This window comes from Magallana gigas, chromosome 5 (genome assembly GCF_963853765.1).
Source record: "Magallana gigas chromosome 5, xbMagGiga1.1, whole genome shotgun sequence".
NCBI lineage: Eukaryota > Metazoa > Mollusca > Bivalvia > Ostreida > Ostreidae > Magallana > Magallana gigas.
The window spans coordinates 13,426,362-13,450,488 of NC_088857.1; the positions used below are offsets into that span (position 1 = coordinate 13,426,362).

A 24,127-nucleotide genomic window follows, 5' to 3' on the forward strand; every position below is an offset into this window, starting at 1 on the left:
CAGAACACGATCTCTAAATATTTGTGTACACAAGATAAGAACTGTTTAAAAATAATATAGTGCATACAATTAATTATGATTAACTTTTGAAGTTTTTAATAACGCTGCTAAACATACAGATTTTTGGATTATTTTTCATACCAGGAATTTAATTGATGTTTCTAAATTTATTAATTTTACAGACAGATTGGAATCTTGAAATAAACTACAAAATCGTTTTGAAATTAATATTTTAACATATGTAAGAGCAAATACCACAGAATATACACCTAGAGAAAATTTAACATTGGTTTTTTTTTTACCGGGTACATTGCATGGAACGAGTTTCTTGAATACTTATATTTTATTTGTAGATTACAAGGTTACTATACAGGTCCCTAGACTTTCCCTGACAGAATTTACAAATGCTGTAAATAATTATAGCGATTTGACATTTTACTTTACTTATAGCATTAAAATATCCAATCTTCGGGTATCAGGAAAGACACATTTAGCATGAAGTTCACAGTTTTGAATTCTAACAATAAAACGTAAATTAAAAATAATTTTACAACACAACCATTAGGTACAAACATAATAAAAAAAATAAGTGTTGCTTAATATTCATTTCATCGCTAAAGGATCTTAAACATATTATGATCGATTAATTATTGTGTTATTGTGTTTTATGTAAACAACAAAGGGCAAGATAAAAAAAAATAAATACAGAATATATCGAGAGTGAAAATATATTGCGCGTGGGAGTTCTGATGTCCAATTAGTCAAGGTTCTTTACCGCTGGCCTTTGGTGAGTCCAACATGACATTTTCCATAGAGTAATTAATATTAGTCACTGTGTATGATGTTAATTTTTCACCATTGATGTCGGCTAGGAGCTCATCTACGGATTTACTGAAACAGGAAACAATACAAACATTAATATCCGACCTTTTTTCCTTCAAAGGAGGCATATTTGTGTTGTTTTAGTATCCTATTGAATGTCAAGGTTTCAAAGAGAAAAAAACCCGCCAAAGAATGATAATATTAAGAATATTTACAACGAGAATTTAGCGTCGAAAGTACCCTCTGATATTTGCATTTTTCACTTTCAAAGTCTAAACAAACAACACTACATGTACATTTAAAACCATAGTCTCATAAAGAAGAATTCGAGAAAATGATGAAAAATATTTTTTGGTATCGAAAGATGTTTATTTTAATCGAAACTATGGGTTTCACTCAAAACGACATATTACATGTAATTTATTTGCAGTAAGATACAGTTGAAAAGTTTAGAAACAATCAGTGGTTCTATTTTCCAATCAGAAAACACCAAATTAAGGAGTATGTCATACGATAAAACGAAAAACAATTCATAAATATATTCAAATCCAAATATCTACAAACATTTTAGTTAAAAAAAATAACATTGTTATTATTTTGTGAGAATCGATTAATATAAAGATATCTCCACAAATGTTGTAGAGATCATTTAAATTCATCTACAGATAACAAACCTGATAAAATCCTCACGGAATTGTTGAAGAAGAGCCATAGTATATAGCCCGGATTCCAATGGTTCATCGGCTGATGGTGATTGCACTTTACATAAAGCAAAGGAAATGATGAAATTATCTCCCCTTGGTTCTAATAAGGTCCGAGGGGGATCTGAAAAAAGTAAACTTGAATTTATTTTAAAAATGTGTTACATAGTGGTTTATGTTATTATGTGACAAAATTAACCACGGTAAAACTCATTCGCCTATCTATTAGATTCAATTTTTTCTCTGTTCACTTTATCAGTCTGAGAATAAACCCTATCTATTTACATTTTGACGTTATGTTAAAATTCCTTAAAATTCATTTTTTTACTAAGTGAAGTTTACATTTAATTATAAAATGTGTTCAGATTTCGGTTTATAGAATTTGAATTTATCGAATTTAATATAGAAATGGTGACATTATTTATAGGGTGCAATTGCACATGTACAAACTACATGTAAACCTTCTTTGTTTGAAATATCTTGAACACAATACAGAAATTGCCGATTACATTCAAATCTACTTACGTGGCATAGATACATGTAGGTTATTTCCTCAGACCTATTAAAATTCGTTTAAATCGCACGTATTAACCCTACGTGGTTTCATAGCTCAAGGAATTCATTGCACTCACTAATGTTTTGTGGATTATTTTGAACTTATATTACGGTTAATCTTTTTATTTACCGGGAAAACTATTGATCTGTTGATACTTTTCATGAAAAATAAAAAAAAAACCCGAGTATATGTACCGCTTTTGGTTTTGACCTTTATCACTGTTGGAGCGTACTTCCGTTTTCCATCAACCAGTGTGAAGCACTTGACAACGTAAGATGTCGATGACCATAGACCTCCAAACTCGCATTTGAACCTGGAAGATTTTTTGTGAAACGTGGCTTTCTTCTTTATTTTGTCCCCGTCCTCTCGTTCCAGCACAACCTGGTACTGCAACGATCCGGAAAAGTCTTTTGGAACTGGCGGGTTTTGCCAGGCGAGATGAATCTCCGAGGAGTTCACTTGGTGTACCAAATTAGCCGGCCCTTTAAAGATATACGCTCTTCTTAATGAAGATAAATGGCATGCATCAATGATGGATAGAACTTTGTGCACGTAAAACTTTATTACAAAAACTTTTGATTAAAGGAAGAAAACAACCCAAAACCACTTCGATGTATAAGTAAAAAAACACACGCATGAATGTCTAATATTGAATATCTTGAGTAAAAGTCATTGGAAAAAAAAGAATGCCAGGGTTTATTCTTAATAATCTTACCGAATTGAGGCGTTGTGAAGGATTTAACAGAGGGGTCGCCCTTATCCTGGTTACGGACTGATACTTCATATTGGAGATCGGGATGCAAGTCTGTCAGGTGCACAGAATAACCCGGTACCCGCTTCCGTATTGGGGTTTTCATGATCTTTGGGTCACATTTATACTCCACAATGTAAGTATTCTCCGTTTCCTCCGATATATAACTCTCCGACCAGTTGACAAGCACCTCAAAAGATGAGATAATTGTGATGGTCAGGTTTTCTGGGTTACCTGTAAAACCATTCATATATTTATTTTTTTATAATTATAACTAATGAATACCGAAAAAATGCAGGGAAGCATCATGCATTCATTCCAAGAGTATGAACGACAACTCGGTTTGGTCTAATTACTGTTGCAGCGAGAGTGATTTACCTTTTGGTAATGTCTTTACTTTGACTTGTTGTGTGTACATCCTACTTTGCTTGTAAATTGAAACACTGTAATTAGTATTGCTTTCAAGCTTCACAATCTCGTGAACTTGACGGCATTCGGGTCCCAGTTTGAGAGGTACCGGTTTGAACCTCTTCTTTCTCGGGTCCAGGGGCTTGCAGTGGGCGGTGTAAGTAGAGGCCATGTCTCTATCTTGAATGTCTACCCACCATATCAACTCGCAAGAGTTACTCGTTTTGGAGGAGACAAAAAGTCTCATCGCCTTATCTAAAAATATGTATCGAATCCTTTAAAATAGCTATCCAATCAATCCACTTCGAAATCCAGTGGCTGAATTTTTTATAAAAATAATGATTATATTTTTACAAGTAGTTCAGCATGATTAAAATTGAGTCAGATAGAAAAGCTATCTTTTAATTCAAATGTTGATTGATTGACTATTTCCGCACTAAATGGTTAATATATTATATAAAATACGTGCATAATACTTGTTTGTTACACTGTACAGTCATCATTGGATTTTAATTAATTATTATAATTTAAGACGGCGATGCATTGTCTCTTAAGTCAATATCATCTTAATAGACGACGTGGCCATATATTTACATGATGTAACGTGTGCAAAATGTCATTAGTTAAAAGTCAAATATTAGATACTTATGTAGAATCTTTTGAAGAAAAGCGAGGTCATTTGGTGATTATATGTCATCATAACTATATTTAATAAATCATATTTATAATGTTAATACTTATTACCACACCATTGCAAATTCATTTTTTTAGAAAACAGAGTGTGGTTATTCAAAAACTAATGTTCGATACATCTACATGTGACTGGATAAGTATGTAAAAGTCTAGTCAATAAATAAAAGTCTTTTTTCAGCACATACACTTGATAAAGTCTTTAAACTGATCAGCAGGAGTCTTGTTTGTGACGTTTTATTTGAGGTTTATTTCTTTTTACCAGTTCTCACCTGTTTCAATGCGAGCGATGATGGACTCGTCAAGCTTCTCATCTGGACTTTCAGGATCTGAAATATAATGCAACAACAATTTCATGACCAAACAAAGAGAATTCTAAAATGTTATTGGCCGACGCTTCGCCTGCTAATTTTGACATTTCATATTATGAAATACAGAAACCGGATGCCGGAATTTCTTAAAGATTTTGGGGTAGTTGTCCTTTAAATTTTTTTTAAATTTGGAATAGTTGCCCTTTGAATATAAACGTTAGATTGTTGTGTCTGGAGCAGAACAAAATAGCAGCGTCGAGATTTGCTCAAATCTTTGCAGAGGAGAAGGAAGAACATTTAAAATTGAGTATAACATTATAATTAAACATTTTCAAAGAGTATTTGAAAGGTAAGATTAATAATTCTGAAGAGTTTAAATGACTGAAATTGGACAGGATGTTAGGCAGTTCGTACATGAATTTGCGTAGATCATCACTTTTGTGAATAAATTTGTCAATTCATAGTCCCCAGGGAAACAAAACAGTAATTAGGTTTGTTACTGACTGACTTCAGTAATATATCGGGTTGATCAATATCATAGATGTTGAGGCGAAAGTATTGTGCATGTTTTTAAGAAAGTTTCTCACTCAAGGTACTTTTTCGTTTTAGATATATACTTTAATCGACGTACATATAAGTAATTGTGCCTGACGTTATTTCATATGATTTTTTTTTCACTTGAAATTTCATGTATAATTCATATGAGGCATATTTTTTCATGATATGAAATGTTAAATTTGATGAATACTTTACACTAAGGTTGTCACGGACATTCCTTGTTGACCTTATTACCCGAAGTATCTCATGATTTTGGAATAAATCAAAAGATGTCATTTGGGACATTTTTTTCTACATCAAATGTTCTAATAGGAATTGTCTATGAGTAATTTGTAGTTGATTTTTGTGCTCTTAATTACAAGACAGTTTGAAAATTTGATCACATTTTAAAGGACAATGACATTTGATAAGCAGACAGAGTGCATTATGTAATTCTAAATTTAATTTCTGTATTTGTGTGTTTGTACTAACCTAGGGATCAGAACATTGTACCAGACGTATAGTTGCATTTAAAACCAGACGACTGATCGCACTACAGACACGCCAATTAATGCAAAAATAGACAGGTCTCTCTTTTCTCTTTAACTATGTCAATTGCTCTTCAAGATGGAAGTAATTGGAGACCATCACCTTTTAGATAGCCGTATTGAAGTCTTTATCTTAAAATACCAAGACCCAATGTATGTAAACAAGGAATTTCTTTAAATGTTTTTGTTACATGTATTTTCGTTTTAACTTCAATAGATAAATTACTGGTAATTGTAAATGTATATAGTCGGACTTTGAAGCCAAGCATATGAAACGTCTTGTGTATTAGAAACTTACTCTGCATAGCAATAGGAATTACTTTCACGTAGGCATATGGTATTTCAGGTATGTAATTCACCGGTAAACATCTCAGTTCTTTTGCAACATCAAAGGTCGTTGTCCTGTTATTCCGAAAAGACAAACAATCGGAGCAGACGACAACGAACTTTTCTAGCACCCCCTGTTTATCTACCGGAAACTGCCAGTCAACCCAAAACCCAGAGTGCGATTCCGACATAGCAGTGACATGAACCGGTCTCAGTACATCTGAAAGAAAAATATATGATCATGAATAAAGCCATATCATATTTATAGGCATATAAAATCTTAGATATTAAAGGTAACTTTGCACTAAAGAATTGAAAAACGAATTGGAAAGGTGTCCTATGAAAGTTCTTTCTCTTCTTAATTTTAAAAAATTAAAGATCTTCAAAACCTAAATATGGTCCCACGTGGTAGCTGACGGGAAAGAAAACGTCATCGTATGACCTGATTGTTACTTTCACAACGTGTTCCGTATCCGGTCGGACATCTGTGATTGTGAATGATGTTTTCTTAGTTTCTTTTTCTGACCGTTTGGAAAGGGTAACATTGGCGTGGTCTGTCCAGGTCACAATATACGACAAATGGTTTGTTTTTCTTATCTCTGGAGGTTCCCAGAACACAAATATTTCTGTGTCCGATATCCTTTGCGCACAGAGACTTCGAACTGCTAATACATCCGTATCTGCGACGAAATATTACATGCTAACGTTTACGATAATGCAAAATAGAAACTGCAAAATAATTTCGGGTTTTTTAAAACTAAAATATTCGATTATACCTTTGACGATTGCTCTGGTTCTTATGTTTGCATAAACTAGATGTCCGTGTTGTTTTCGTTCCTTTCCAATAACTGGTGTTACCTGGAATCTATACTGTGTATTAGGTTCTAGGTTGGCAAATTCTATTCGAGAATTTGATTGGAATACTTCTTTCACTTTTTGAGAGCCTTTGAAACACTCCACGTGAAACTGAACCTGGTCTTCTTCGTGATAACGCGGCGGTGTCCATTCAAGAATAACTTCTCTGGACGAATTCTCTGTCACCCGAACACTTCCATTTGTCATGGAAGGAACTAAAATTGTTTAAATTTAATGAATTAATCGTTGGCGCAAGAGCAAACTATTTTTTCTACCAAATTGGCGACATATTTGGTAAACAGTTTTAAATATATTTCAATTCGTGTCCTGTATACGCGAACTTGCAATCCAAACCAAATGTTTGATAATTTAAAATGACGAAAAAGATAAAATTTGTTTTAGAAATTTATAATAGTTAATTAAGGTCCGACCCCCCCCCCCCTCCTCCGAAATATGCTTAGATAATGTAAAAAAAAAAACCCTGAATAAAATGAGAAAGTGATACCTCTGTTTACGTGGACGTGTATGATGTCAACAAAAATAACTTTGGGTTTGTTTCCAAACTTGTCTTTGGTATGTTTGTAAATTTCGATGAAGGGAATAAACTCTTCGTCACTCCCGTAAAAGCCGTAATAATCTCCAAAGCCGATGATGACACACACGAACATTTCGAATCCTTCAAACACTTTACTTCTATCTAGTGCCTTAAACCATTCACGAATTTTCTCCCTTGGCTGATTCTCAAGCTTGACAACAGTTTTAAAACGCAATGTTTTGTCATAAAAGTCAAATATTTCCCCTGAAAACAATATTTCAAGTTTAATTATATTCTAAGCAGCTAATTACCAGATAACGCATATAGATTTAAGAAAAGATGATTTTATTATCAAACGAGAAAACTTCATATGGATGTTTTGGTGATTTTTGATGTAGGAATTGATTTTCTGCCTGATATTCGAAAACATAAACCAACAATTTAAAGATTTTTTTCTTTTACTGAATGGTACGAATAAAAGAAATAAAAGTTCTTACTCGTTTTCACGCTTTGCTCAGTATGCATTCCGTCTTTATAGTCATTTACTATGATAACACACAGTTCTACAATTTAAGCAAAAATAAATTGTAAACGACGAAATAAAAAAAATTAGATTTGTGTCACTTTATGGTATTCAGCATTTAGACTTCTATACTTCTCTGGTCATATACAACGGGGGAATGTGGAGGGGAAAGAAATTCACTTTCTTCAACGAATTCAAGACGTCTATCTACATTTAAATTTGAACAAACAAGAATATATATATATATATATATATATATATATATATATATATATATATATATATATATATATATATATATATATATATGTTGAGGCAAGAACGCATTTGTGTTTCTAGAACTGAATGCACTACTTCCTGAAGTGTGGGGAGCGTACCTGTGCAAGCATGCGTTTGTTCTGCAGGAGAAATGACTTTGTCGCACAGTGCAGACACTTTCACCTCGTAGTCTGTCTCGGGCGTCAGGTTCTTGATGATATAGACTTGCTTACTGCTCTCACCCCTCCGCCATCCTTTCTGTTCGCCTTTCTTTCTCCATTGTATTATGTACTGTATTCCGTCGAATTCATCCTTAAGTAACGTGTCCCACGTGACCTTCATCTCTTTACATCCTGGTGTCACGTTTAACTTGTGGACTCTTGGAATCTTGTAGTTGTTTTTCCGTATTGGTTTCCTTTCTGTTGGGATTAAAAAAAAGGTCTTTGTTAAAGACCACTTTTTTGAATTATTGATATTGCTAAGTCCGTTTGATTCACAATAGAAGCTCACCCTGAACTGTTCTTGGGGAAGGGAGTACAAAAGTCTTTTGATGGCGGTCTGGCTGGTCAGTGACTTTCACTCCCCCTTCCTTTCCTTGCATCTCGAGACCCCCTTCTTCTTTTTCCAAGGAATCTTATTGATAAATTAAACTACATGTAGTTGATTTTGATACAATACACTGATTTAATAATATCATGAGGGTTTTGTACTGTGCTACATAAAGATGATACATATGAAGCTATGCCAAAGAATTCATTTATAATATTGCACGTATTATTTTGCAAAGTAAGATCATGTAAAAATTCGTATTTGATATCAGTGATAACAACGTTATCAATGACAAACGACACGCACGATTCTGATACACGAACGATCGCGCACTATACACGAACGATCGCGCACGACACACGAACGATCACGCAGAATACATGGACAATCTTTAACTTACTAAATTATCACGATACACAAACGATAAGGATAAAAAACGCAAACGAATGATTTTACACCATTGAACACGCAAAATGAAAAATATTTTTTAAGATTAGAATTAAGAAAACGTATCGATTTAATATGTTTTACAATGCCTGTGTTTTATTGAAAAGCGGCATGTACAATATCTATGCACTAATTTATTTTTACGAAATAAGCGATAAGATAGGATTCACATACAAATTAAATTGTTTTGTCCCTATAACGAATTAATGTAAAGTTTTATCATAAGGTGAAGAAAAGTAAGTGTAGAAGTAAAGATACTGCATAATCTTCACGAATTAATTTTAAATTACACACGAGTTGATGTTTATGTAAATCTAAAGTAGTGGTTTTTAAGAGAGATGGAGTAGTTGCAGGTACAGAAAAATGGACGTTCATTAGGAAACCTATGGGTGTGGAGACTTATTACAAGTATCTTGGTCTCATATTTTCCTGTAGACTGAAATGGGTCAAATGTTGTAAGTCACTTGCACCACGGGCACAAAAAGCATTAGATATGTTTTAAAAACTCCTTTAAAATCCTGAATAACCGTGAACCTAGAGTGTGTTTTAAAATTTTTGATAGTATTATTGTTCCTATTCTAACATAGAGATCAGAAGTGTGGGGAACTGATATCATTGAAGAGGCTGAAGCTGAACAGAGTGACTTCTGTAAATGGATATTAAGAATAAACATAAAAGCTACTAATATAATGGCTTGGGGAGAATTTACGTTATAGACATGATAAAACAAGTGAAATACTGGTTGAAAATACCAAACAAGAGGCCAATAGGCCTGAACGGTCACCTGAGTACCATAGCCCAAACCCAAAGTTGTGGAGGAGTGTCATAAATGCATTTAATTGAGTTCACTCCCTGCCTGCATTCTCTTAATCCTATATGTTTTCAAAGATAAACTATAACAAGTATACTACTTATTACTTTACTATTATAAAGTCTACATGTTTATTTTAAGAAATTTAAAAACTGGTTTTGTTTCAAATGATAAAAAACTTGCATCACTATTTTGATCATACACCTTCTTTATTACATTATTATCTAATGATTAATTACTGAATATGAACAAGCCAAGGAAGATAACTCCATTTTGAAGAAGCAAGGGAAGATAACTTCATTAACTGTTATACTCCTTTTCCCTGAACTCCTTTCAAATGCTTTCACAATATAATATCAATAACTTTGATGGACAGCTTCATTATTTTTCTGTTCTAAACATGTGAATTAACTCATTTCTTTTATTGAAATTCCTGAGCAGAATAAAATAAGACAAATACATAACCCTCTTCCCAGCCATAACCCTTGCCTTACATGCTGGTGACAAAAAATATTATTAAAGATGACAGGATAATTTTTTCCTAAATATGCAGCTAGTTTTTATTCCATGATCTGTGTATGTAGATAAGATTTTTAAACATTATGTGTATTAACACTATATGGCCATATTGCACCCCCCCCCCCCTCCGACTTGAACCCCTGACCCAGGGGCCATGAATTTCACAATTTAAGTAGATGAGTTTGTGGACATCATAATCATGCATTCAGTTTTTTCCCAACATATGTGAATAGAGAATGTTTTCTAAGATATAATACATTTTCACTATATGGCTTAATCGGCTCCGCCCATGGGCCTCAAATCCTGTCCCAGGGGTCATGAATTTCACTATATAAGTAGAATAGTCAGTGGACATCATAACCATGCACTCAGGTTTTTTCAAATATATATGGGATTAGAGAAGACGATTTTCTAATAATTAATACATTTTCACTATATGACCAAAGTGACCCCACCCTATAGCCTGAACCCCTGATCCAGGGCCTATAAATTTCACAATTTTAGTAGAGGGCTTCATGGACATCATAATCATTCCTCACATATGTGGGAGTAGAGAAAAGGATTTTTGAAAATTTAGCTTTTTTGCACATTTTGCCCCTTCTGTGCCCCCCCCCCCCCCCCCCCCAGGAAAGGTAGAGCCATAAATTTCATAATTAAGAACCCTCTTACCATAGAGATGCTTCACACAAAAATGGTAACAATTGGCCTTGTGGTTTTCAAGAAGAAGTTAAAAATGTAAAGTTGTTACTCACAACGCACAAACGCACGACGATAGACGAAGACCAACTGCAATAGGTCACCTGAGTGACTCAGGTGACCTGCAAATGAAAACTTCAAGATACCCAAGACAGTGTTTTGAGATGCTTTATAATTTGGATTTGTGCAGCAGTCGTTCAGCTCCAAACTGGGTATCTGAACTGAAATCAGTCTCAAATCACTACGGCTTTGGGAACGTGTTGTTAATTGGTGGACCTGGAGATCCAAAGGCCTTTCTGTCAGAATTGAACCAAAGGATGAGAGACTGTGCCTCTCAGAAATGGAAATGACAGTTAGCAAATTCACCAAAGTGTGCTTTCTATGTTATATCAAAAAAAAACCCAGCTTACATGTGAGAGTTGCCTCTCTTTCCTATGCTACCCCTTAAAACAGGCATTGGCTTCTTTTAGGTGTTCCTTACACAAACTACGTATCGAAGAGGCTAGATTTGAGGGAATTGATAGTGTAGATGAATTATATCAGCTTTGCAACTTAAGACAAATTGTCAATGAAATACATTTTCAATTTCACTGTCTAAAGTTGGATGACTTAAGAAAGAATTTTCTAAAAGAAACAGCCAAATCGTCTCCTATGAGACGTTGAGTCTGACATCATCATGATTATTCACGCAGTCCGTGATTTTTCTTAAGCGGCTGAAGGTTACGACCAATTTCAAAATATTTCAGTCCTGTCAGTTTCTTGTCAGTTTCAGCCGCTGTAGATTTCGACCAATCGATGAAGGGGCGCGTAGAATTCAGTTTGGCCGTTTCTAAAGAGCTATGAATTTACGAAAGTTTCCGTAAGAAATAGAGGAAATCATACTCGGTAGATTTAAATATATGAATATGATGCCTAAAGGAACAGTGGGCAATGGCCTTTAAGTACCAAATAAACATCTTATCCCTCTGGTATTTATTTAGTCCGATTTTCTACGTACGATTTAATTATGCAAATTGGTAAGTTTGTTACCTTGTTTCAAAGACTTTCGATTTTACACATTCCATTATCAATTGATTGAATTCTATTTATTTTAGATTTGAAAGCGTCTTAGTTTTAAATTATAATTAATGGTTAAACAATGTAACAGAGGTATACTTGACCGCTTTCATTTAACGCGTCTCTCTTGCTCTACGCAGACTGATAATAATTAAATGCATGTGTCAAGATACAAGGGGTGCTTTATTTATACTAATAACAAAATCATGCAAAATTGAATCGACCGATCAAACGGTTAATGAGCTGTTGAAATACTTACTAAGAGATAAAAATTAAAAAGGGTTAGTGCCAACGTGATACATAAATGTAAACAATTGTCAATATTCTTCTATACAAGTTCGAAATCACATTTTTGCATTGTTTAAAAAACTACTCGTTTTTTTTTAAGGATAAATCCTGGCATTCCGTAGAAAAGGTACAAAACGAAAATAAACCACACGATCACGCACGGAAAAACGCAAACTTATTTTTCTGATAAATTGATCATCCCGCACGATACCGGAACGACCCCCCCCCCCCCCCCCCCCCGGTACACGAACTTTTTAACACGATTTGTTTTTCAACAATCACGTTGTTACCACTGTATCCATTTACCTGTTTTAAAAAATTAGTAATCATTCGTATACTTTCAAAACAGGTAAAATATATTGGTTGTTTAATTAGTCATTGCTTAAAGAGTGTCTAAATAGCATGATAAAGGATTTTATTTGTATTACTGATTGGTGCAATTATCGCAATTTACTGCGTTGAAAGTCAACAGTTTTAAAGGTTTATTGGGACACAGCCTATCTGAACGCAAAACATGACATTTCAACAAATGAGTGATTGGGAGAAACCAGCAATGCACAGGGATGTACATGTACATGTACATGTTGGACGGCCATGCAACTTTGTTTCGAAAATCATGGGCCAGGTTACAAAGCTGTCCTAAGATTCACCCTGAGATATGTCTTAAGACTATCCAAAGGTTAGACAAATGAAAACCTTTTACAATACCGTGGACCCGGATCCCGTATTTTCCGCGCACACTTGCGGTCCAAATTGCAACGCTGTTTAAACATCTGTCTCAGGTAAAAACCGCGTGCCCCCGCGGTTCAATCGTCCATTGATAATTTTTTTTGATAATTTTTTTGATAAAAAAATTATAATTTTGTCATGTTGTAAATTTTGAATTTACTGGGTGGGTGTAAATACAAAATTTACAACATGACAAGTTGTCATGTTTTAAATTTTTATTTACACCCACCCAGTAAATTCAAAATTTACAACATGACAATTTGTTCGACAAATTGATTTCAACCAGCTCTATAGAATGACTAGTTGTAGCTTTATATAAAAAAACAATGTGGCATGACGTCGACGTTGTCTCACAAGTATCACAAATCTATTCAAACTTAGACTTATTTTAATAAAAAATGATTTTTACGATTTTTTTGGATATATTTAAAATTTTAAAATGCACTGGTAACGGGTTTAATTATACATTAGTTGTGTTAACGATATTAATGAATAAAAAAAAATATACTTATATCGTGTCTAACACTCTAACGAATTAAATTTTGAAACCGGTGAAAAATAAGACTGAAATATCTGATGTTTTCCTGTTTTTCTTAAACGGTTTTGATATATTACTTGTACTAACTTATAAAACGTTAGAACCGGCGCCATTAAATAAACTGGAAATTCGCCATTTCCTCTGTGATTTCACTTCTGTAAAAAGACTTCGAAGATAAAATAAAGAGTATACCTTATTAGTACATTCAGTTTTGCGGTTGTGGTTAGTCAGAAACATTGTATTTTATACGCATGCCCAGATCGCATTTTCCATTATTATACAGCTTGTGGAAAGAGAGAAAAAAATGCTTAAAGCTTACGACCAATTTTGAAATCAATATAGAAATCGTACATAGATATAGCTAACATAAATTTAAATCTTTATCAAATGTTTCTCAATTTCATGATCTTAATGATAATGATTTTAACTCTTTGTCCGGGGATTTAAGAAACCCACCATTGCTGTTATAGTCAAATTATTTCATGCGCTTTGTCTTTAAATATCTGTTAATCTGAGCATCTTGTGCATGCAATGAGTTTAAAGGGACATGGGGATAATAGGTGCAGAAACCCCGTGTCCATCAGACACATCACAGTACATTTGATAACAAATGATTTAATAACAGGAATTTGTTGTATATGCATTAAGGTATTACGTTAATAATTTTGGTAGGTTAATTTTGTAAGTTTTAGCGTCTCTTACATTGTCATCTGTCAAGGTTTGTTAATGTACTAACTAACCTATTTCTGATACATCATATTTTGATTTAACATCATAAAACATACCAGATTTTTCTCTAGTTGTCTCGAGGTCCATTACAGATGGTTTACTAGAGAAATACATAAATCTCTATAAATTCGATCGCAATAGCATTAGCATACTTTATTGGTTATCACTTTTTTGTTTCGAATAAAAATCAAATCTTTAGACAGAAATGAAATAATATTAACTTACTTAGTACATTTTAGAAAGAGCTATCGCATCCAAATTAATCCGGGCCTCTTTCCAAATGAGGATGGATATTGAGCCTAGCTTCATTTAATATCCAAATCTGTTTGTGATTGGTCGATTTACTGGCCTGATTACCAATATCTATATATCAAATTTCAATTATCTTAAAGTGGCCATTGTGTGTGCTTCCCGCTTTTTATACAACCACGAAGCGGTTTAAACCTTTAAGAGATAAATGTAGCATACGCCATGATTCTATATTTCGAGGTAGAAGGGAAAATAAAAGGAGACTTTAGTACTCTTCTATCTAGAAGCATTAGATTTACTTTGTGGCAATTGATAGATCCAACAGTGATGGTACATGGCACATAAACAATGTATTGCATATGTTACTATCCTTTTGTGTTGTGGGAATAAGAGATATGTTTTATAGAGAGGCATGCATATTGAAAATAACGACCAAAAATAGAATAGACTAGATCTCGTTACGAGTAACGAGTAGGTCTTCCGTCCGATTTTGGTTTATATGATACAATGAAATATCGATACTCTCTGCCAAATCTGGGATCCTGGTGAAACTAGGTTTTTTGTCTCGAGACCGGAAGCGGACGAACAAAAGTGATTCATGAAAACATAAGCTGTTTTTTTTATACATTTGCTTAGTGCACATAACTGTTTATCATGCTAGATGAAACACCAAAGACTATCGGTTAAACTTGTCAAAAACATGAACTGTTTGAACTCTTCTGGTGAGTACCGGAAGTGACAATTGACAGAATAAAACCCGTTAAACACATCTTCAATCAATTGTCTATAATTCATAAAAGTTCGTGTTCATTCACTTACAGTGACTAAAATCTCGCGGGTATCAAATTTGTAAAAAGGAAAGGTACCTAAGATATTTGATAAATCTCACCGGAAGTGGAATATGTTTGTTTATTTAGCATATATAAGATCGTGTAATTATAGAGCGATATTTATTCCATGTAAAAAAAAATAAGGAAAAAAAGGTATTTTAAGTGCTTCCGGTGACGACTGGAAGTGACGACGATTTAAACAAAATAATGTAAACACGGATACATACTTAGGGTTATCATCCTACAAAGTTTGGTTGTTCATCACCGTTTTTTAGATCTCGTGGAGTCATTGTTTTTTTGTCTCTTGACAGGAAACGGACAAACGGAAATGCTCAGTGAAAATAAAAAGTTAGTACTTCTTAAACATTAGACACTTGTACTTTATTGTTTATAAATTTTACTAAAATTGTCAAAGAAAAACAGTTAAAAACAGTTAAAACTTTCAAACAGCTTGATTTGTTTGAACCCTTCCGGTGAGGACCGGAAGTGACGGTTGAATGAAATGCTATTAAAATGAAAGCTATTAAACGCATTTTCTACCGAATGTCTATTATCTACATAAGTTTCGTGTATTAATCACTTGACTGTCTTAGATCTCGTGGGTAAAACATTTATTAAAAAAAACGCTTTCTGAGATATTTGAGATATTTCACCGGAAGTAGAATTTTTTGTTTTTATTTAACATCGGATACATGGCATATGTAAGGATTATTACTTATATTTCAATTCTATATGAACCAAATTAAATGCAAAAGAAACAATAATTTTTGAAGGGCTTCTGGTGACGACCGGTTATTATGACGAACAAAACAAAATAGTTTAAAGACATCTACAACTATAGGTCTATAATCCTACAAAGTCTGAATGCTCAAGTTCTTATCATTTTTAAGATCTAAATGTCACAAGCTTTTGTCGCGGGACAGGAAACAGAAGACAGGAAATGAACTTTGAAAAAATGACAAAAGGATACTTGAGATATAATTTTGTTCTATTACTCCTGAAAGTTTCAAGAAAATCTATCGAGCCATCTCTGAAAAATCGTGTGTACAAAAATGGGTAACAAAATTCGTACCTAATTTTCGAGCCACAGTGGGCTCTTAAGAATGACGCTATTGGCTTAAAACAAAAACAATAGGGACAACTACAAACTATGGTCTACCTATCCTGAAAATTTCAAAGTCATATCTCTGATAGTTTTTGAGATCAGCTCTGCACAAATAAGTCGTAAAAAATGACAAAATCGGCCGTCAATCAGGACAAGAAGTGACGACAACAAAAAATTCAAAAACATATAAAATTCAGGTAGTGTCCCATCAACTTTGAAAAAATTGTTGAGATCGGTCGAATAGTTTTCGAGAAATCGCGTGCACAAAATTTGAATGAAAAAATAAACAGTAAGAAAACAAAAAGGTCTTCCGCTGGAAACGGAAGACCTTAATAAGAGAATGTACGAAAACTATAAGGTCTTCCGTTGGAACCAGAAGACCTAAAATATATGGTTGCTAAACAACGCACGAGAAAATACTGCGAACAACAGACCGATTTTTAATTACAGAACTTTGAAGCAAGTTTCAAGTCAGTCACCCACACATATACATATGTTTTGGATGTTGTTTTGAAAAGCAATACAGATCTCTTGTTTTTCCATAAAAAATAGGACATGTGCTTAAACAAATGCCTTATTAATTATCACCCGACGATTGGTTTTTAGCATATATCTTTTTAAATATTTTAGACTTCCGTTCTACTTTTCAAAAGGTATTGAACTGATATGTCTGCAACCGTTGTACTTTTCATATAATGACTTCTTGCCATATGTAAGTTGTTATTAGAGATACAACAAGGTTGAGGACTTTGTGATTCTATAAAATTGTATAAACATTCAATTCAGACAGCTTTGTTCAAATCACCGAAGAAGGTTTTTAAAGCACCTCTAGGTGATTGCATCTCCTACTTTATATATCAACGTTACAAATTATTTAAATGTAACTAATCGAGGGCATGTCCATTTGAATATTATATGAAATTGTGTAAGTGTATACTCCTGAGTTACATGTTGAACAAGAGAGTTTCGAAGTGCAGTGTCTATGTTTAAAAAAAACACGGTTTATGAAATAATACTTACACTTAAAAACCGTTGAGGTCTGTGGAAATCTTGCATGTTGTTGCCATGACAACAAGAAGAGAATAAGCATTGGGGCTCTTATTTGAATATCTGTTTTACTTCATACGCAAAATCTACAACCCCTCGCGGAAAAAAGAACTCTGTACTTTTGTTAGTGATTATCTGTTTTACTTATTAAGTAACATTTTGGTATGAAAAAGATGTACAAGATTTATATGTATATCAAGTGTGCTTTTTAAGCTTTTAAATGGAATGAAGAATAAAATGAGACTGTTTATTGTTCATTTGGCTAAATGGTGACACATTATCACTTTTTTCTAATTGTAATTTGAAAAGTCGTACCCATTTGTCGCTGAATATTTAAAAAAAAAAATTGCAATTTTGTTTGATAAAAGAAAACATTTAGCTACACTCGATTTGAAAAACTCAGAATCAACCTTGTCCTTTGGGCTCGGTGAAAATTATACCCCAGGATAGCTAATCATTGCAATATTATTCTTTTCAGATAAACAGGACTTAACAGCATAATCTGAACAAAATACCTCATGCAAATATCCATATATTGCGTTATATAACCGACATACTTGCTACATACACAGTAAAGTTTCCAGTGTTTACCATGTATATGTGTATCTGAACATTCAGCTTTTGAGCAAAACACTCTCAGAATATTGCAAGGTGAAATGCTGGAAATAATCTTATCAGATAAATTGTGCATATATACTCACCAAATTCTTTAAGATAGAGGGACATTTCTTCATCTCGATCTTTAATAAAATGGCAATATTTTACGTTATCGATTATTATGTAATATAGAACATGTTGCTTAAAAAAATTGAATTGAGGATAGATAATAGTAGAATGATAAATTTTTGCAAACATACAATTGTAAACAGTTGGCAATAAAATATGTAAATATCTATGTATCCTTCGTGGGTCATTAAAAGGTCGTTGAATACAATATTAATATTTTTAATAAATATAATTCGAAATTGAAATATACATCCAATATAATGATATTATTACTGTAATTTCACAAGACAAACAAAAGTGGAACTTTGTGTCTGGAACGTTTCCTACATGATGTCTGAAGTTATCTCTTAAGAAAATGCATATATATAATTATATATATATATATCAACCCCCCACAAAACATCATGGGTAGGTTTGTTTTATAATGCTTCGTACTGTGCTGGCCTTGTGGCCGATCGGTCGGGAATCAGTAATTAGCCTGCTCCAAATTAAGATAAAAATGTTTTATTTGTAGAAAAAAAACATGAAAATTTATTTTATACTTGATATAGTTTTCAAAATACCATTTTTCATACGTACTTTTATATAAATCTGGCAGACTTCCTGCATGACCAATGAAGGAACCTGCAATAAAAATGAAAATGCCGGTGAAGACACTGAACAAATCATCATGATTATCACAGGTCAATCGTTAAATAACTGTTATATGTTCAAACAAACGAATGCGATATCAGATCAACCCGACTAAAGGTTTATGCAAACATCAAACTGTACGTAGTTACCAACATGTAAAATCATTTTCACACGCCATGTTACACACACGGTGAATTGTCAAAACTCTTCTTAATTCTTGTTTTTCTAGATCTAGTGAATGGATCTTTTTGAATCTTGTGAATCATTTTTATTGTTTATTTCAGCTCTGCATAAACTGAAGTGAATTCATTTTAAGCCAGCCAGTTGATACAGCTTGTGCTACTAAATGCTTCTTCGTGTGTAATGAAATTAATTTCCGGTCCTTCTCATATTCATTTAATCTATTTCTTTCTTCGGGGATTCCACCATAAAAAATTAAGAAATTTGTATCTTTTGCCTTAAAAAATGAGTTACTTTGTGCCTTTCAAATTTAATTAGAGTTATTGTCTTTTGAATTTGTGTGCACTATTAGGAACTTCCATTTTGAAATAATGATGATCTTTTTTGACATTAATTCAAACTAGATATTTATTGGATGTAGGATTAACATATCCGAAGACTAAATAGGGTGTTCCAAGGATATGACTAATATACATGTATAAGAATGAGTTAAATATTCCCTATGCCTTTTGGGACCAACATGGAATAAACCAATATGGACAGTTCTGAAGAGTCTCTTTGTCTATTCATAAAAAAGAAAAGAAGTCCCAATTTTTCCAGTTTAGAAATACTTGAGATAGAGAGAAACCCAGACATACATACATACATGTGTATTGCTTTTTATAAATTGTCAGACATTGTTACAAATGACAAAGAAGAGGGCTTGAAAGACTGCCTGTGGAAATAAATAATCCTGCAATGCAACCTCTTATACATATAATCGGGTCTGTTGACAAGATAAAGAAGAAATAATCGATTGTCATATACTAGTCTAATTTTTCAAAAGTTGCAGAAATCTGTGAGTACAACAGGGAGTCCCTGAAGGCAATGCACGATAAGGTTGTTGGAAAGAAAACCTGCCGAAGATGGAAAACTGAGAGAACACGGTAATCCGAACGAAGAAACGCATATTTTCCATGAACTAAATGCTTTCTTATTCAATATAATATATTGAACGCATTGACATTGTTATAAAAAGAACTTAATAGGAATATATATTACATACCATTTATGGTATAAATACCTTCTGAATATATTTCTTTTAGACGAAAGGGGCCATTGAGTTGAAAATACTGGTAAAGTAAGAAGATCATTTTAAAGAACCCGCATAAATTACGTGTAGACAGTTTTGATTCCATACTTGGAATATTAACAAATATCTTAATATTTTACTTAATCCATGAACCATATCAAGAGGAGAGAAAGCCATCGCGAGAAAAAAAAAAGAAAACACGCTTATCATGAGATGAACATTACATGCAACAACTGCCGCACACAGAAAGTTCATCATTGGATATGCAAGCCTATAGAAAGGATATCTTACTTAGGCACAAAGTTGTTTTTCTTGTTTCTTGTTTTCTTGTTGCTCTTCTTGTTTCTTGTTTTCGTGTTTTTAGACCGTAGAGAAGGTTACAACAAATCAAAAACTTGAAATAATTCGTTACATTAATTCGCATAGTTTTGCTATTACTATAAACATTACAGACATACTACCAATTCCAAACACACCTGTGGTTAACCAGTAGGCGTGGTCAAGTTCTCAAAAAAAAAAAGGATATGACTTGCAATGTTAAAGAATTAGTGAAATAGTATTCCTTATGCCTCTTGATTTCTTAAAAGTATCACAGTCTTATCATTAGAGAGAGAAAATCCATTTTTTTTTATATGTAATAATACAAGTGCTTTTGAATGAAATGAGAAGATACCCATCAATCAAAACAAGATATTTGATTATTTGTCAGACAATGATAAAGATGATGTTAAAGAGAGATAAGGAAAGTGTTGTTGGAAAACTAAATCCTGCAGGATATCCGCTCATTAAAATTGTTGTACTAGTTTCTTAATGATTGCATAAATCTGTGAATACAAGTAGGGGGAGGGAGGGGTCAAGCACCTTTAAATTTAAGACAATGAATGATAGGACAGGTTGTTGGCATCTTGGAAAACTTTGCCCAAAGATGGAAAATTGGGTGACCATTTGAATCCAAACGAAAGAAACGCATATAATGAAAAAACTAAATGGTTTGCTTTTCGATCTGAAATTTTGAGCGCACTGACATTGTCATAAACAAGCGGCCCATGGGCCACATCGCTAACATGAGCAACATGAGACATAATAGAATTAGCTTTATGAAGTCATATATAAAATATTGGGACAATGAATGAGAAAAATAAACCCTGTCTTCAAAATTTCTCCAGATGTTCTTATGTATAGTCCCGTTTGTAACTTGATGATTTCATAGTTTTATCACATATTGAGTATTGTCATTCTATGTTTTAAAGATTTTTCTCTACATATTTATATGTAAAATTCGACTATCCCTCCAATTGCGACCCCACCCTACCCAGGGATCATGATTTAAACAAATGGAATCTACACAAGTTACAGCTTTTCTAGTCCATGTTTCTCTGTATAATTCTTATGTAAAAAATCGACCCCCGTTGTTGTCCAATTCTACCAATTCTAAAGTTACAGCTTTTCTGGCCAATAAATAATTTTCTCCATATATATTCCAATGTAAAAATTCGACCCAAATTGTGGCTCCACCGTATCCCCGGAAAACATCATATGACCATATTTGAATCTACATTACTTTATGATGCTTCTATAAAAGTAACAGCGTTTTAGACCAATTTGTTTTTGAGAAGTACATTTGTAATTATATAAACAATTTTTCATAATTCTTAATTATGTCTCTTTAAAAGATAGCATGGTCCTTCATTTTAACAAACTTGTATCCCCTTTACCTGAGGATGCTTTTTGCAATATTTGGTTAAAATCGACTCTATGATTCTGAAGAAGTCCGAAATTAAAAAAAACCTGACGGATGGACAGAAAGGCAGACTGACGGATGCCCGACTAAAAGTGATAAGTTCACTTGAGCTTTCGGCTCATGGGAGCTAAAAAAAATCTCTGAATTGTAATTTCAATACCCTTTTAAAGTATATAATATACCCCAGACTACATTTATTGTAGAGGAAAGAGACCACTAACTCGCAAAATACTGGTAAAGGTAGGAATATCATTTTAAAGAATATGAATAAATTAGACCGTTTTGATTCCATTTTCAACATTTATTTTTCTTGATTCAGACACTGAACCAACTCTAAGAGAGAGAGAGAGAGAGAGAGAGAGAGAGAGAGAGAGAGAGAGAGAGAGAGAGAGAGAGAGAGAGAGAGATTCTGACGAAGCACTAAAACTGTTTATCTTTCATAAAGACTGTGTATAGAAGAGTTACTCTATTAAAATGAATCAAGTGTCCCGCCAATCAATTCAACATCGTACGTCTAAGAATATTAAATATGCGCGTCCTATCAATAGCCTCTACCGTGTTTATTGAAACAGGCATTTTTCTGAAGTAAAGCATAATTTTAGATGTGTTCTGTTATCTGAAGATACCTGCAAAAGAAAACTAATCGTAATGTTTTTGACTGGTCTTAAACGTACTTAACATTATATAAATTATGTATATATTGTATATGTCCCCACGTGAGAGTGTTAAAGCAAAGAACCTTTAATTTATTAGGAGGGCTGAATGGTCGCCGCCATTTTTAGACCTAATTAGCCAGAAAGTTGCTTTTTTTGTTTAAATTATGTTTTCAGACTCTAAATAAGATACCTATAAATCATTAATTCTAAATAATTCGTTACATTAATGCACATAGTTTTGCTAACACTATGAATATAAAGGAAATACTGCCAATTCCAATCACATCCACGTATCCTTCATGGTGAAAGGTAAGTTGTTTTTTGATAAAAAAAATCCTTAATTTCAATAATACAGTTTTTGGTTTCTGGTAATCTTTTGTTTACTAAAGTATTTTATTTATTTATATAATATACACATTTTCATAATAAATCCTATATGAACTATGCGCGGATTTTTTACCGGTTCTGAGGTCCATTTTCGGTAACTTAAATATATTAACTTAAAAAGTTTGTTTTTCCTAAAAAGGGACATGGGTCCCATCCCTTCTAACGAACCCCCTCAAGGTCCGCGCATGTGAAAGAACCATGTTAAATATATGTATTTTAATGTTTCCTTCCCTGAGACAATGTTTAGATAATGAAAACCTTTTTCCTTACCTTCGGGAACAAGTTCTATTCTTTTAAATTTTCTGGCTGAAAAGAGATGTTTCGAATATATACATGTACTATAGCAAAAAACCCGTATATATACCAATGTGAAAGAATAAACATGAGTTATTAACCTCATAAAGTAAAAAATAATAACGCGTTTAAGAGGTTGCTGTGAGGATGTACATTATTTTAAGTGATATGAACATACGCACTTATTCGATTTTGGAATCCACTAAGTAAAACAAAAATGTTAGGAATGTTAACGAAGTTGACTGTTAAACACTGAAATTATAATAGATATTAAAATTGTAGAAAGAGTGATGAATATATTATTAATAACGTAATGCATAGCAAGACTCGCTAGCTAATAAATAGACCGTTCAAAAATATCGACACAGCAGGAGTTATGACACCATATCATTAGAGTTGTTCATGTAGTCCTAAGGCGTAGGGAGGACAAGATGCAATGCAATGATTTACAATGGATTTGAAAATAAAACATCAGTTTTTCTTATATGAACAGTGCTTTTAATAATTCAAATTGTAAGTTTTGTCATATTTCAGCGTATATGTACATGTAACTGTAAGAGTTAACACTAATAATCCTTTACGTGTATAAAATCTAAAAACTTATCCCACAAACCCATTTTCAAGTCTTTGTATGGTTTTCTCCAACGTTAAGAGGAACACTGTCGTTTTCTTTTAGTCTGTAAGTAACGTTTTAGAAAAATGAATTCCTCAAAACAACAAAAAGGAACAGAAGGTATTATGATTTAGTCCTATTTTTCTAAATTTGAAGAAAGCTTGAACGTCAAAAAGAGAAGTAAATTTGAAAATAAACAGAAATTTTATCATCATCAAGACATCTACCTTGACAAATGTGCTATTTTTCTCCATATTTCATCCGTTACTCAAACGCAAAGTTCACAGGAGACACAATCTCTCTGGCACATACTCATTTTGTGTGACATTTTGTCCAGTGTGTATTCTGTAACGCTATTTAAAGGACAACACGTTCGGCAGATCCAGCCTTTTGATACTTTATCGTTAAAG

At 33.1% G+C, this 24,127-nt stretch overlaps 1 protein-coding gene across 3 annotated transcripts; it reads right to left on the reverse strand.

Moving 5' to 3' along the window:
• Positions 1 to 324: 324 nt before the first annotated feature.
• On the reverse strand, positions 325 to 24,080 carry LOC105343466 (tenascin-R). Of its 3 annotated transcripts, XM_011450858.4 has the most exons (19): positions 23,945 to 24,080; positions 23,718 to 23,781; positions 23,081 to 23,116; positions 18,721 to 18,765; positions 18,117 to 18,155; positions 8,333 to 8,455; positions 7,942 to 8,241; positions 7,697 to 7,771; positions 7,539 to 7,604; positions 7,012 to 7,305; positions 6,428 to 6,721; positions 6,041 to 6,331; positions 5,623 to 5,871; positions 4,201 to 4,257; positions 3,209 to 3,493; positions 2,795 to 3,064; positions 2,274 to 2,561; positions 1,497 to 1,647; positions 325 to 891 (listed from the first exon to the last, which is right to left on the reverse strand). In XM_011450858.4, exons 2-19 carry the CDS (start codon positions 23,719 to 23,721, stop codon positions 762 to 764), a joined length of 2,997 nt encoding a protein of 998 aa, XP_011449160.3. In that variant the 5' UTR covers positions 23,722 to 23,781; positions 23,945 to 24,080; the 3' UTR covers positions 325 to 761. The 3 variants fall into 3 exon arrangements, with proteins under 3 accessions (XP_011449160.3, XP_065940939.1, XP_011449161.3); XM_066084867.1 differs by lacking the exon at positions 7,697 to 7,771 and having other exon boundaries at positions 23,945 to 24,075; XM_011450859.4 differs by lacking the exons at positions 18,117 to 18,155; positions 18,721 to 18,765; positions 23,081 to 23,116; positions 23,718 to 23,781; positions 23,945 to 24,080 and adding exons at positions 14,241 to 14,284; positions 14,410 to 14,535.
• Between the last annotated feature and the right edge of the window lie 47 nt (positions 24,081 to 24,127).